The sequence below is a fragment of the Mytilus edulis genome, chromosome 1 (assembly GCF_963676685.1).
Source record: "Mytilus edulis chromosome 1, xbMytEdul2.2, whole genome shotgun sequence".
In the NCBI taxonomy this organism is placed as follows: domain Eukaryota; kingdom Metazoa; phylum Mollusca; class Bivalvia; order Mytilida; family Mytilidae; genus Mytilus; species Mytilus edulis.
In genome coordinates, this window is record NC_092344.1 from 64,105,919 (window position 1) to 64,122,037 (window position 16,119).

Below are 16,119 nucleotides of genomic sequence, written 5' to 3' on the forward strand. Positions count from 1 at the left end.
GTGTATATTTACATGAATTGTAAAGTGTACGTATGATAATCGCGAAGAGTATGTATCAAAATCATGACATGTGCCAATGAGATTTCGCAAGTGTTTATATGAGAATAGAGAAATGACTGTGTGCAAGGAAACAAGCAACAAGCTAGATTTCTAATGAGCTTCAAACTTGATCAGAAATGGGTTTTATCATGGGGTACAAAATATAAAGTCCATATTAATCTCACAATTACGTGTCTGTTAAAATAAAAGATTAATAAAGACAGTAGTATAACGCTGTTCAAAAGTCATTAATTGATTGAGAGAAAACAAATCCGGGTTACAAACTTAAAACGAGGGAAACAAACTATAAGAGGAAAACAAAAAAGCAACAGAAACACTAAATGCAACAAAACGACAATGCAACATGCATAGAAACGAACTATTAGATTACAACTGCCATATTCCTGACATGGTACAGGACATGGTAACCGTTATGTGGCTAACCAAATCTCGCGTTTTATGGCAATGTTGAATATACTGCTAAAATGACAACATTACATGACAGAAATACGCCACAAATAAAATATGTGTGTTTCGATTGGATTGAAAACATACAGTAGTTTGTTTGAATTGATTCATAATGACATGTGAATAATGCTATAATGACATTTGAATTAAGCAATGTTACCATTGTTACATGTATATATTTGTAACAACTATTTGTTCTGTCAAATTCTTTTTATGGCACTGTTATGTGTTTTCTTTTTGTGTTTGTTTACAAATTTATTTGGACTTGTAATTCTACCAAGATCGTAATAATTTAAAAATGTTGATGCTGAGCCCCTGGTATATACATTGCATGGTTTACTTTCTATAAGCTAAACATTTAAGGAAAAATGAAGAATAAGAATTGAAAAATAAACATACAGCTGTGTGAATTTTATTCATTTAATGGTTCATATATAACAATGATGTAATATATATTTGAACAAAAATGTGTACCGGTACTAAGAAGGTATAAAGAAGCATAGTAATTACATGTACAGTACACCTTGATATGGTAAATTAATTTTATTAGCTTTTTAACACAATTGAGTAATACAGGTTTTTAGTGTAAATATGGAGACATAATGTAACAGTGCATTGACATGTAAGTCTTTCTTGTAGAGTATTTCCTATGGGTTTTAAGGAGAAATTTCAATTCTAGCACTTTTAATACCTTTTAACAGTTTTTAAATTGATAGAGAAATATGCGTCATGTTTGTTTAACAAAAACAACATCTGATTCGTGCTATTTTAAAACTGATAATCAATATTTAAATATCTCTACTGTGGTACAATTATTGTAAATAGATACCCAAACTACAGGTATATGTGTATTCATAGGTATGACGTGTGTTTTACATATTATATTTTTTTAACCTGTATTAAGTTTAAACCAGTTTTTTTTTAAATTCCTGATTGATAGGGTGTCATGGGAGAAATGTCGAAACGTTATTTACGATGAGCTGAAGAGGTTTTTTGTCAAAAAAAGGTATGGAGCGATAAAACTTTTTTTTCATTTGATAGTGCAAGAATACGGATTTACAAAATAGTAATATAAAGTTCGTATTTGAACACACAGCCGACAATTTGCTGAAAAGGGAACAAGGTCACATAGCAACAAGGAATAGGGAATACATGTATCACCTATAGTGCTAAGGAATTTCCATGTAATTCAGGGGGAGGCAAATTTTATAACGTCAGAATATGTATTTTCAACTGAAAGGGTACAGAGAATCCATTTTCTGTTTGTGAAAAAAAGTGACACAAAAACTGCTACCCCCTCATAATCATCCCATTAGGTAATTTAACGTGTTCCCTTTTTGTCTGGAAATATATAAAATATCAAACTAATAAGTTGTTAAAATGAAGTGTAGAATTTCGATTTTACTGTTATTTGAAAATATAATAGCAAAACAATCATGGGCACATCCAGTGTCCTAGAAAAGGAGGTTTATTATTTTTCTAAATTGGAAAATATGTGTAGTTATAGCGATACAAATTAAGCTGTTGACAATTATATTACATTATATTTTTCTTTTGTCAAAAAGGGAAGTGTGTAAGACCCTTTGAATCCTACACTGACAATACTTCAACAAATAAAAATAAAATAGTCAGCTAAACATTTTAGGCTTCTATAGTCCTCTAACGTGCTTTTTCTGGATTATATGTAACTATTTAATACATTTAACATAATAAAAGGACTAGGTATGATTGCCAATGAGACAACTATGAACAAACGTTCAATACAGTAGATATCATTCATTATTGGCAACCGTATAATCATCAACAATGGAAAAAACAATACAATATATTGACTAACATAAAACATTCAATGAGAAAAAATAACGGCATAGTTTGTAACAAAACAATTTACAAAAAACAAAAATGACAGATATGACCCGACAAGAACTACAGAACTACAGTTCCTGACTTTGGAAAGGCACTATTAGGCCACAGACCACAATTAAATTCCTCTATTAGTTCTTATACCTTTTGTTTATTTCCAAAATTCACCTTGTCTTTTTGTCAAATATTTTGTGTGTGTATTGGCCTAGTGCAAGTTCAAACATATGTCCAATTAACTTTCAGAATGATTGAAATATAGCATATTACGCATTTAGTCAGTATCATCCGTACCCCTCTGGACAAGTCAAGAGATGTCAAGTCAACTGTATATATTACATTTTTACGCTTGATATAATCACTCTTTTCATATCAAAACCATTTAAAATACAACATCCAAAAATTAATTCCACCTCTGGTCTTTCCTTTTCACCTCAGAAAACAAAACTAAGAAATGAATGATAAGGGAAAGAAAAATATAAATAAAAAAAATACTTTACTTAAAGGGAACTATAATCATAGACAACTAAAAGCTTGGTCATTGATTGTGGTCTAGAACCAAAAACAATGTGGCTGTGTTTAATATGTTTGAAGGCATCAACACTCCCTATACCTTGTAAATTTTACAAGTAAAGTGGCCAAAAATGTTTGAACAATATTTAGAATGTTTTGATTACTTCGAATCAGTAAAATCTATTTTGAAATGTGGTAAAGCTAGATTATTTATTTCATATTTTACTGGGGTCAGAATATATAATTCTTAAAACTGCCAGCCCCAAACAATAGTGAAAGTTTCATAACTCATATCAGAATATTTAGATGAAAATCAATAAACAATATGGTAAACTGTAAAAGTTTGCATATAACATTATATAGTATGAGATATATCAGTCAAATGGTATGAGGTATACACAAGCGTAATTGTGAAAATACTCAAAATAAGTCTTAAAATTACTCATAATCCCATAAATCCCAAGAAAATTGTCAAATCAAAATGTCGGAATAAAATGGTCAACAACCCATAGCCATGATTGCAAACAATCTTACCACGTGTTAATGGTTCTCAAAAAGAATATTGTTACAATGCTCAAAGAAAAAGTCAAAATCCTAAAACTTCATAAAATTGTCAAATAATTGGACAGTCTAGAAAGGTCAAGAGAATATGATATGTCTATAACAAATAATTGAATAGAAAGTATCTGTTTCAATCCTGTAAATAACAATGTTAAGACGTGTCTTTTCAATTTCCTTTTCGTCAATAAAATGATAGGTGAGAATTCTGAAAGTTTTTCTCCATTTCAGATGAATTGATTTATTTGGCAGGATATTGTTCTGAAAGAGATATTTCAGTTTCCTGTTTATAAAATCCATTAAGAGGATCATACCTATATAATGAGCGCTGATACATGGTTTTAATAACCGATTTGAAATAATCTATCTCTGAATAATATGGAGATATTGCGAACCCGGTGTTCAGTAGTTGTCGTTTGTTGGTTTATAGGTGTTTTTCGGTTCTCGTTTTTATATAGATTAGACCGTTGCTTAAACCGTATGAATTGTTTCACACTAGTTATTTTTCAATGCGCTTTGTTAGGTGTTGGTGACGGTACTTTGACCTATAATGATTTTTCTTTTACAAAATGATACTTGAATGGAGAGTTGTCTCATTGACAATCATACCACATCTTCTTATAGTTATGATTGTTTGATATGCTGTGGGTTAGGGGACGGGGAATATTTTTTCCAAAAAATTCTTTTTCACATCTGTTGCTACATAAGCTTTATTTTCTATGCCTATGACGCGAGGAAATTTATTTTCACTTTTGTACACAATTTGTATCCTTAACTGTCCTGCATTTTATAACAATCCTTTATTCTGTCTTGACAAAATAATTACTTTTCAGTTTATACTAGGCCGATGTTTTTTTTTTAAATAATTCTACCCCCTCTCAAAGAATCTCAAATGATTTTCCCCTGAAACCTTTGATATTCAAAAATACAAATGACAAGGAATTGACTGTATTTGTCTGCATTCTATAAAAAATCAAAAGTAATGGATAAACCATTTTCACAGTTTCACTTCAAAATAAAATATCTTTATGTTTTTTCTAGGTGCATTTAAAATCAAGATGGCATTTTCCCAATCTATAAGACGAGCACAAATACCCAAACCATGTGAGCTGTGTGAAACTGACACTAACATTCAATGGAAATGTGTACAATGCAATACACTAATGTGCGACAAATGTAAGAAAATTCATTTAAAAGTTCTCACACATGACATTGTTGATGTCAAAAGTGCAGAGGCGAAAACTGAGCTTGAACAAACTATTATTACTGACAATATTCCCTGTCAGATTCACAAGAGGAAGTTGAATTGCATGTTTTGCAGAACATGTGACGTACTTGTATGTCCAGAATGCATATCTGATTCCCACAGAAAACATGACTTAGACTCAATCGATAAAGTCTGCAGTGAAAAAAAGAGTGAACTTAAAAACTAAAATCACAATTTCACACTTTGTAAAATTGAAAGCAGTAAAGTTCAGGATTTTAAAACCAAATATGAACATTTTCACACAGAATCTGTTCAGAAAATTGATCAACAAGAAAAGTTGATTATAGATGAAGTCAGACAATATGCTGAATCACTGAGACAACAAACGGGAAGTGAAAGTGAAAAAATAGAAAAATCTATCACAGACAAAGTGAAGCAAATAGAAGAAGTGAAGGAAACTTTGCTTAAAAATCAAAGCAATATACAAGAAGTATTAGAATCAAATCAAGCAGCTCAGGTGTTCAGTGCTTATCAAGAGTTCAGTAAAAAAGACATTCCGAACGCGCCTTTTAATGCCTTTCCTGAGGACACAAAAGATTTGATTCCTGCTTATTACAATTTGAAGAACATTTCAAACTTATTTGGATCACTTAAAAAAACTAAGCTACCAACGGGATTGTCACACGTAAACTTAGACGTATGCAACATATATACTACAGATTTGAACACGGTGAATAAAGTTGTAATACAGGATGGCAAGACAGCTTGGATTTCTGATTTTATTAAATCTACTCTGCATAAAATAGACATTGATGATACAATCAAAATTGTTAAAGATATTTCAATTAAAGTTAACGACATGTCACAAACAGACAATAATGATATTCTTCTGTCTTTGCATAGCAGTCCTGATGTCAGTTTGTTAAGAACAAAGACAGGGGAATTCAAACCGTTCCTGAATGTATCACCATTGTATCCCCTTGGTATACATGTCAATTATCATAAAGAGATCATACTGGGTGTCATGGAGAGGGGTGCTACTTACACCCTAACAAACAAGAGCTGTAGGCAAGTTATAATCTTTGGGATAGATGGAAAACAAAAACAATCATATGAGTATGATAAACATAAACAGAGACTATTCACTACCCCTGCTAGAATTACATCTAATGTTAAAAATGACATAGTGGTTATAGATAGTACAGCTTATGATGAAGGGAGGGTGGTTATTTTGGACAAGGTAGGACAGACTAAATGGATCTATCAGGGACAGTCTCAAGTCAATCCAGGGAATAAACCATTTAATCCTTTAGATATAGTTACAACATCAATAGGTCATGTTATAGTGACTGATGTTAACAACCATTCCTTATACGTCTTGTCCGAAGTGGGAGATGTACTCGCATGTAAAGGTATGAAGAATCTGGGGATTATATATCCTACGACAATGGATATTGACACCAAGGGACAGTTATGGGTGGGATGCTATTCTGGGAATAAACAAAGAACAGATGCCAAACTGCATGAAATGAAGATATCTTTTTAATTAAGTATGAATTTTAAAAGTCATCAATCAATATTTTACTTTCTCACTTAATTAGTACTAATATATTATCTGTATATAGGGAACTTAAAAATATTTACTGACAGCTATGAAAATGAATGAAAGAAAGGAGAAATGAGGAAGTAATCGAGTTTATCAATCAGCCTGTATTGAGATGGAGATCAAGTGACATGTTAAATAAAGAAGAAAAGAAGACGGGAAATTAACATTGAAGAAAATTAATTTGCAGTTACGGGTGGAGTGAAATTTTGTTAGTTATGATGCAATAATGCATAAAGTTTTATGTCTTTTAAATCCGCATTGAATAATTTCAAATCTTCAAGAATTATTTTCAATCCCTGAATTTTGTACTTTTTACTTAGTATTTAAATGTAAATTAAGGAATTCATGAATATTCATGTTCATTCAAATATATTTTCTAATTTAACATATGAGGATAAATGAATAAGCTGTGAAAAAAATACTAAAAATTAGACAGCAACCAACAATACAAGCGTACCGAAAAGAGCATAACATTTAATAATATTTACAATCCTTTGAATACCCTCCACTTTGTTTTTTTAAGACATTCAAATCTAGTAAATCACAACTGTTACTTAGATAATAATTTACTTTGATATGTCAATGTAACAATTCTTCCATGAATTCTACAAAGTTTACACTCGTGCCTTACTCGGAGAGGCAAACAAGTACAAGCTTGCACTGCTAATAAATATTAAATGAACCACGACTTGCACACATATTGAAATAATATTTCAAATACTAAAGTTACCATCCAGAAACCATTTTTCCAAACTGATTTCTTTTTTTAGTGACCTTAACCTTTGACCAATTGACACAAAAACTGTTACGCTAATATAAACATGCACTATATGAATGATGTACTAAAAAAACAAACAAATTAAAAGAAAAAGGACTGAAATTTCTTGCTTTAAATAAAAGAAAAGATTTTTTAAATTAAATGAATATTACATGAAATGAAGAGATGCTGTGTTTTAATTCACAACATCATATTTAGGCATCATTTTATAAAACACAATGAAAAAAATACTTATTGGTAAATATGAGTTTACATTACATGCATTACTAAATACACATATGTATAAAGGCCAGTTAGTGAATATTTAATGTAAATAATTACATTATATGTATGTTTCATTATAATACGTTATTCTGATTTGCTAACTGCACATCTCGCGTTATTCTTTAAACAACTTCATTACACAATAAAACTTATCTTTCATGATGACAGGAGCGCACTGGTAAATTAATTAATAACTTTATAAAAATAGTTTTTTCATTACTCTAGCTAAAAAATGTAATTATAAGTATTGACTGCTTCTTTTTGTAACTTCATAGGGTTGTAAAAGCGTTGACCGTGTGCACATTTTTAGAATGAAGCGCTTCGGCGCTTTATGAGCCAGATGCTCCGCAGGGCGCAGCTTTATACGACCGCAGAGGCTGAACCAATAACGGTGGGGGCAAGTATGGACACAACATTCAAGCTGGATTCAGCTCTAAATTTGGATTGTGATTAAATAGTTGACACAGCATATGTTTCTGACCAAGAATGAATGTGGTCTAATGAACTTAAATTTTGTTTTTGCCTTTGAGCAATTCACTATGCTGTTGAATATTAATCCTCTCAAAAAAATGTTTGAAGAAATTTTCTTTTTATTTATGAAATCTGAAATGAGAAAAATTGAACCCCCCCCCCCCCCCCCCCCGCCCTCCCAATTTTTTTTCACATCCTCCTTTCCCTTATTCCAAAACTGATCTCAATTCAAATTTCTAATGGAGTTTGCAACAATAACTACTCATTTAATTACATCATAAAATATTAAAATGTAAAAAAAAGTGTTTGGTATCACTGAATGGTAAATAAACTCATCATAGATACCAGGACTAAATTTAAAATATACGCCAGACGTGCGTTTCCGTAACGATTGTTTTAATTTATCAGTTGGTAGTAAAAGTGAATATGTTACAGTGAATTTGTATTATCAGTGATTATGTAGAATCCCTGAAATTTTCAGGGATTATGTAGAATCACTGGCCAGTTTAGGGATTATATATAATCCCTAACATTTTCAGGGATTATGTATAATCACTAGAAATAACGACAGAGATTATACATAATAACTGAAATGAAGAAATAGTTTTATTTATAAAGAAAATGAATAAAATTCAAATTATTTATGCTATGAAATCATATTGAAACAGCAATACACTATATATACATAAATTGTAGAATGCTAAGAACAAAATATCAAAATGATAATTTGTTCTTTATCAAAATGTTAAACACAATATATTAAAATAATATGCTTTCCATCTGTTTTAACCACATTGACAATATCCAAATTTTAGAAAACATTTTCCTTCACATATCAAATCAGATTTTATGACTCTCCTGAGAATAAAGTGTTCAGCAAAAACATCTGTAAAAAAGAGATATTAGCAACCTCGAACTGATTCGATCAAGATATGTTTTCTTTTACCAGGCAATACCCTTTTTCAGACTTTTGTTAAACAATTACCATTGTGTTTTTTTTTATTCCCTTTCCTTTTTTGCTATAAGAATATAACACCAAATGCTCTTAAAACTTTGTTCTAATTGTCAATCCTTAGCTTTTTTATACATTTGGATGTGTAAGATTTCTCTGTTTGGATTTCTTGTTCATTTGAACCAGAAACATGTCTCTATTTGAACAAAAACGAAAAAAACATGTTCCATAATCTTCGTCACCATTTGTTTTACATGTACCACATATAACATGCTCTGTGGATTTAAGAATAGAACATGGATCATTGGATATCCATTTGAAGCTTGCTTTTAATAAAAAAAAACAACAACAACAAAAAAAAAAAAAAAAAAGGTAAAGTTATCGCTATAAGGTGTCAGACCACCAATTACTCCCTCCAATTTAGAACGTATAGTCCTGTAGTCCAAAATGAAATTTTCAAGTATTTTCTATCAAAGTCATACATTACAGTCAGTTTAAATATAGCTGTGAAATTTGTAATATAAGTCACATTATGCTCAGATAGGATGTTTCTGACTTCAAATTGACTAAGGATTAAGAATAAAGCAAAGCAAAGAATTCTGAGCACCAATTACTCCCTCCAATTTAGAACGTATGTAAAAGTAGTCCTACTCTGACACAAAATAGTGCTTTTGATGTCATTGTTTACCTAAACTAACCCACAAATTTGCAGAAATGAAACTTTTGGTGAAAGGGAAATATATTTAGACCATTTTGAGCCAAAATTCACTTGTCTATGAGTTTGCATTAAAAATTCAGGATTAATGCGCTACATAGTACACTAATTTAAGATTTCCAGAAAACCGGGATTTATTTTGGTAGTACCTGTCTTTTCAAGATCGGAAATTTGTTACAAGACTTTAAACACTGGTTGAAAATTAACATGTAGAAAGGTGACACATGTACAATTCAGGATATACCTGGTTTCCTTGAAGTTAAACTTAAGGTAAAATATTTAGAAAGCTGTGAAAATTGCAAAATTTGGTTGAACAGATAGGGATTTTTAATTGGTGGTCTGACACCTATAAAGGGAATCTTGATATTGTCAATTTTGAAGACTTAAACTTTATCTCGAAACCCTGTGCTGGTTATATCTTTAAAACCATCCTCTGTGTTTAAAAGCAAATTTATTTCATCTGGCAAGGAATATAAAAGTAAAAAATGAGAATTTGTTAATATATTTTCATATTTTTTTTTATCTAACAAAGGATCCCTAAATTATTCATAATCCCTGAAATTATATTAGGGAATTTGTAGAATAATTATTAAAATGTTCAGTGATTATGTAAAATCACTGGTCATTTTCAGGGATTATATATAATTACTAATGATTTTAGTGATTCTACATATTCCCTGAAAAATGAGGGATTCTACATAATCCCTGATTATACAAATTCACTGTAACAAATATACATTGTATATTGTATAAAACAATGATTTAAGTTGATTCAACTACTATTCTGGACAAAGAAAGATAACTCCAATTGAAAATTTCTTGCTGTTGCGCAATATTGTGCAATCTAAGTACATGTTAAGATTCAGCATATCAAAGAAGCCCAAGAACTCAATTTTTGTTAAAATCAAACTTAGTTTAATTTTGGACCCTTTGGGCTTTAATGTAGACCAATTTGAAAACGGGACCAAAAATTAAGAATCTACATACACAGTTAGATTTGGCATATCAAAGAACCCTAATTATTCAATTTTTGATGAAATCGAACAAAGTTTAATTTTGGACCCCGATTTGGACCAACTTGAAAACTGGGCTAATAATCAAAAATCTAAGTACATTTTTAGATTCAGCATATCAAACAACCCCAATTATTCAAGTTTTGATGAAATCAAACAAAGTTAAATTTTGGACCCTTTGGGTCCCTTATTCCTAAACTCCCAAAATCAATCCCAACCTTCCTTTTATGGTCATAAACCTTGTGTTTAAATTTCATTGATTTCTATTTACTTATGCTAAAGTTATTGTGCGAAAACCAAGAATAATGCTTATTTTTGCCCCTAATTCCTAAACTGTTGGAACCAAAACTCCTAAAATCAATCTCAACCTTCCTTTTGTGGTCATTAATCTTGTGTCAAAATTTCATAGGTTTCTATATACTTAAACTAAAGTTATAGTGCGAAAACCAAGAAAATGCTTATTTGGGCCCTTCTTGGCCCCTAATTCATAAACTGTTGGGACCAAAACTCCCGAAATCAATCCCAACCTTCCTTTTGTGGTCATAAACCTTGTGTTAAAATTTCATAGATTTCTATAGCTGTTTACTTATACTAAAGTTATAGTGCGAAAACCAAATGTCTTCGGACGACGACGACGCCAACGTGATACCAATATACGATCAAAAAAATTTCAATTTTTGCGGTTGTATAAAAATGTACTTCGATCAACGCTTTCACACCCCAATGAAGTAACAAAAAGAAGCATTAAATTCTTAAATACATTCAATAAAATTGAGAATGGAAATGGGGAATGTGTCAAAGAGACAACAACCCGACCAAATAAAAATCAACAGCAGAGGGTCACCAACAGGTCTTTAATGTAGCGAGAAATTCCCGCACCCGGAGGCGTCCTTCAGCTGGCCCCTTAACAAATATATACTAGTCCAGTGATAATGAACGCCATACTAATTTCCAAATTGTACACAAGAAACTAAAATTAAAATAATACAAGACTAACAAAGGCCAGAGGCTCCTGACTTGGGACAGGCGCAAAAATGCGGCGGGGTTAAACATGTTTGTGAGATCTCAACCCTCCCCCTATACCTCTAACCAATGTAGAAAAGTAAACGCATAACAATACGCACATTAAAATTCAGTTCAAGAGAAGTCCGAGTCTGATGTCAGAAGATGTAACCAAAGAAAATAAACAAAATGACAATAATACATAAATAACAACAGACTACTAGCAGTTAACTGACATGCCAGCTCCAGACTTCAATTAAACTGACTGAAAGATTATGATTTCATCATATGAACATCAGGCACAATCCTTCCCGTTAGGGGTTTAGTATCATACCATCATAACATATATGAGAAGAATATAACCCGTGTCATGCCAACAACTGTTTTTAGAATAAATGTGTTTAGTTCCGATGCAAAGACCTTATGTATTGTATAGACGTAATATCTCTCATTGAAGACAATATGTGGACATTGGTAAATGGTCAGAAAGTAACAAAACTGATATAACTAAAATTCACAGTTAACAAATTTACTTTCATCCAATTGTGTGTAATAAAATGTCTTAAAATATGTATTGTTAATTTTTATTGTAACTAAAACAACTTATATATTTTGTATATTTCTTCAATAAATTACCAGTGATTAAATAACAATTGTCATGTATTGCAATTTTTTGTTTAGGTATAGGAAATCTGTACTATAATTGATCATCTGTTATTAGATCTGAAAGACCAGAATTCAAGTAAGTGACAGGTGCCATGTGGAGAAGGGTATGTTGACCCTTACAGAGCAACTGACATCAACCCTGGTTTTATGTGGGGATCGTGCTGATCTGTTTTTAGTTTTCTCTGTCATGTTTTGTTTACAGTACATATTGTATTTTTTCTTTTGGTTGTTTTTCCTTTTTTTGCCATGACATTGTTAGTTTGTTTACGACCTGTGAGCTTGAATACACTTTTGGTTTCTTTTGGATCTCGTTTGTAATAAAAATTTGGTGACCTTCATATATTCTCATATTTGTTACCTTTTGGATATAAAATCTAATTTTGGCAATGTTACCTTTTGAGTCTGTTATAGTAGTTTCCCAATGCTACCTTTGAGACATGTAATATAAATTACCTAACTTGACCGCAAGAGCAAACAAAAGTTCACACACTGAAAACCAACTATTGATTTTTATGTTGAAAGTCTTAACGATAAAGGTTTACCTACAAATATCGCATAAACATGATATCCTTTTAGTTTTTGTTTTGTATTCATTACAAGTAGGCCAATAAAGGCAACAGTAGTATAGCGCTGTTTGAACAGATACATTCTGTTGAATAAACATTCAGACCTTACAATCACTAAAACACCAAAATTAGTTGAAAATAGACCAAAACACATAACCTAAAATTGACCAATGAACAATGAAAATGAGGTTAAGGACAGATGTAACCTACTAGACTGAACCTTACCCCTTACAATCATTCCATACACCACTGTACATAAGTAAATACCAATTTTGAAGTCATTTAAAGTCTAATTTTGTCAGGAATTTAATCCATTACTTCAAGTTTTCGAAGCAGACACGCTTCCATAAAACAATCAAGGCGGTTTAAAACCTTAGCTTTTATAGCTTTAAAAAAGTTTATCCAGAAATGGGCATCTGGAATATAAATATAGTTAGTTATACTTTGAAATTATACTTTATATCGTTGGTATTACATAAGTACTCATTCCAATATTAACTGACATCACATAATAAGCATAGCTACTGGATAAGCTTTGCAAATCATATTCATCACAGATGATTTTATATAGCTAGGATATTAAATCAAGCCTTTTTCTTAAACAGTTTCACACACTATTAAGGTGGCATAAGTGTGAGGCAACTTTAAGTAATGAGATAAATGAAACAACATTAATTTCTTTTAAGTATTTTTAATATATTAATCAATATCAAAATACTCAAAGTAATTTGATAAAAAATAAGTCTTAAATTATAAAATGAAAATAAATAAAAAAACACATGTAAATAAGGACAAAATTGTAATATATACATGATATATAAATAAACATAAATAACAATGAACACTTGTGTAAATTATGACTAAATTGGAACTTTCTTACAACTAATGAGATCAATTAAACAACAAAACACTTAAAGTAAAAACACAATTTGATGTTGCATATTAAAGAAACAGAAATTGCACAAGGAAAATATTTATAAATAGAGTTTTTGGCTTGAAAAGCTCAAGCTCTCATGATCAATTATCAAGACACATTCAAAATAGGTAATAATTTAATTCAAATGAACTGAGTATTTAAGTCCTTGATGCTATTATGAAAGTATAGTTATAACCAAGCAGGCAAGGTTATAAATCACTATAAACATAAAAGAGCTTAGGAGTTATATCAGAGAGACATTTTAGTTCAAATATCCTTAATAGTCCCCTAACAGTTATTGTGCTGTGAATGACAATTCAACAAACTAATCACTATAATTGTATCTTATTTAATCAACTATCACTGATTTCACTTCTTTCAGTTACTATGTAAATCTGCACTATAGTTATACTATTAAAAGAGAGCTACACTGCTCGCAAACTTGAAGGTGATGGTCAGAATTAAATGCCACTATTTATAAAACTTTTTGAACATGGTCTCATCAAAATTGCATACGATGCACAAAATTGATCAAGTGGTTGATCTGATGGTATATATTTTGTTTTTACAATTTTCCTCTTTAACCTATTCTATATCATTAAAACAGGGATGCTTTTCATTTTTGATCATTTTGAACACTTTTTAAAAACAAAATTCAAGTCCTCAAATATTGTCTCTCATTAATCTAAATTGATGTGTTGCAAAATGTTCTTTGAATAGTAGATTTTGAAATTTTATATAATAACACTGCACTATCAATATAGTAATGGAAACCAGATGCTCCGCAGGGCGTAGCTTTATACGACCGCAGAGGTTGAACCCTGAACGGTTAGGGCAAGTATGGACACAACATTCAAGCTGGATTCAGCTCTAAATTTGGATTGTGATTAAATAGTTGACACAGCATAGGTTTCTGACACAGAATGAATGTGTTCTAATGAACTTAAAATTTTTGTTTCTCTTAGAGCAATTCACTATGCTGTTGAATATTAATCCTCTAAAAAAAATGTTTGAAGAAATTTTCTTTTTTATTTATGAAATTTCAAATGAGAAAAATTGAACCCAATTTTTTTAATCACATCCCCCTTTCCCTTATTCCAAAACTAATCTCAATTAAAATTTCTAATGGAGTTTGCAACAATAACTACTCATTTAAATACATCATAAAATATTAAGATGTAAAAAAACTGCTTGTTATCACTGAATGGTAAAGATTATTTTAATTTATCAGTTGGTAGTAAAAAGTGAATATACATTGTATATTGTATATAACAAAGATTTAAGTTGATTCTGGACAAAGAAAGATAACTCCAATTAAAAAAAAATCTTGCTATTGCACAATATTTTGCAATTAGATATTTCTTGCTTACTATTCTGGACAAAGAAAGATAACTCTAATTAATTTTTTTTTTGATATTTCACAATATTGTGCAATTAGATATTTCTTGCCATTGCGCAATACTGTGCAATTGAAAAGACTTGCTATTGCACAATACTTAATATAATAATTTTAGATCCTGATTTGGACCAACTTGAAAACTGGGCCCATAATAAAAAATCTAAGTACATTTTTGAATTCAGCATATCAAAGAACTTCAAGATTTCAATTTTTGTTAAAATCAGACTAAGTTTAATTTTGGACCCTTTGGACTTTAGTGTAGACCAATTTGAAAACAGGATCAAAAATGAAGAATCTACATACACAGTTAGATTTGGTATATCAAAGAACCCCATTTATTCAATTTTTGATGAAATCAAACAAAGTTTAATTTTGGACCCCGATTTGGACCAACTTGAAAACTGGGCCAATAATCAAGAATCTAAGTACATTTTTAGATTCAGCATATCAAAGAACCTAACTGATTCATTTTTTGTCAAAATCAAACTAAGTTTAATTTTGGACCCTTTGGACCTTAATGTAGACCAATTTGAAAACGGGACCAAAAGTTAAGAATCTACATACACAGTCATGACAGTTAGATTCAGCATATCAAAGAACCCCAATTATTCAATTTTGATGAAATCAAACAAAAGTTTAATTTTGGACCCTTTGGGCCCCTTATTATGTTGGGACCAAAACTCCCGAAATCAAACCCAACCTTTCTTTTATGGTCATAAACCTTGTGTTTAAATTTCATAGATTTCTATTTACTTATACTAACGTTATGGTGCGAAAACCAAGAAAAATGCTTATTTGGGTCCCTTTTTGGCCCCTAATTCCTAAACTGTTGGGACCTAAACTCCCAAAATCAATACCAACCTTCCTTTTGTAGTCATTAACATTGTGTTTAAATTTCATTGATTTCTATTTACTTAAACTAATGTTATTGTGCGAAAACCAAGAATAATGCTTATTTGGGCCCTTTTTTGGCCCCTAATTCCTAAACTGTTGAGACCAAAACTCCCAAAATCAATCCCAACCGTTCTTTTGTGGTCATAAACCTTGTGTCAAAATTTCATAGATTTCTATTAACTTAAACTAAAGTTATAGTGCGAAAACCAAGAAAATGCTTATTTGGGCCCTT

The 16,119-nt window shown here is 30.7% G+C and overlaps 1 protein-coding gene across 1 annotated transcript; it reads left to right on the top strand.

Moving 5' to 3' along the window:
• Nucleotides 1-5,504: 5,504 nt before the first annotated feature.
• On the top strand, nt 5,505-6,191 carry LOC139526768 (protein wech-like). Its single transcript, XM_071321960.1, has one exon. The coding sequence runs from the start codon at nt 5,505-5,507 to the stop codon at nt 6,189-6,191; it is 687 nt and encodes a 228-aa protein (XP_071178061.1).
• The last annotated feature ends 9,928 nt before the right edge of the window (nt 6,192-16,119 follow it).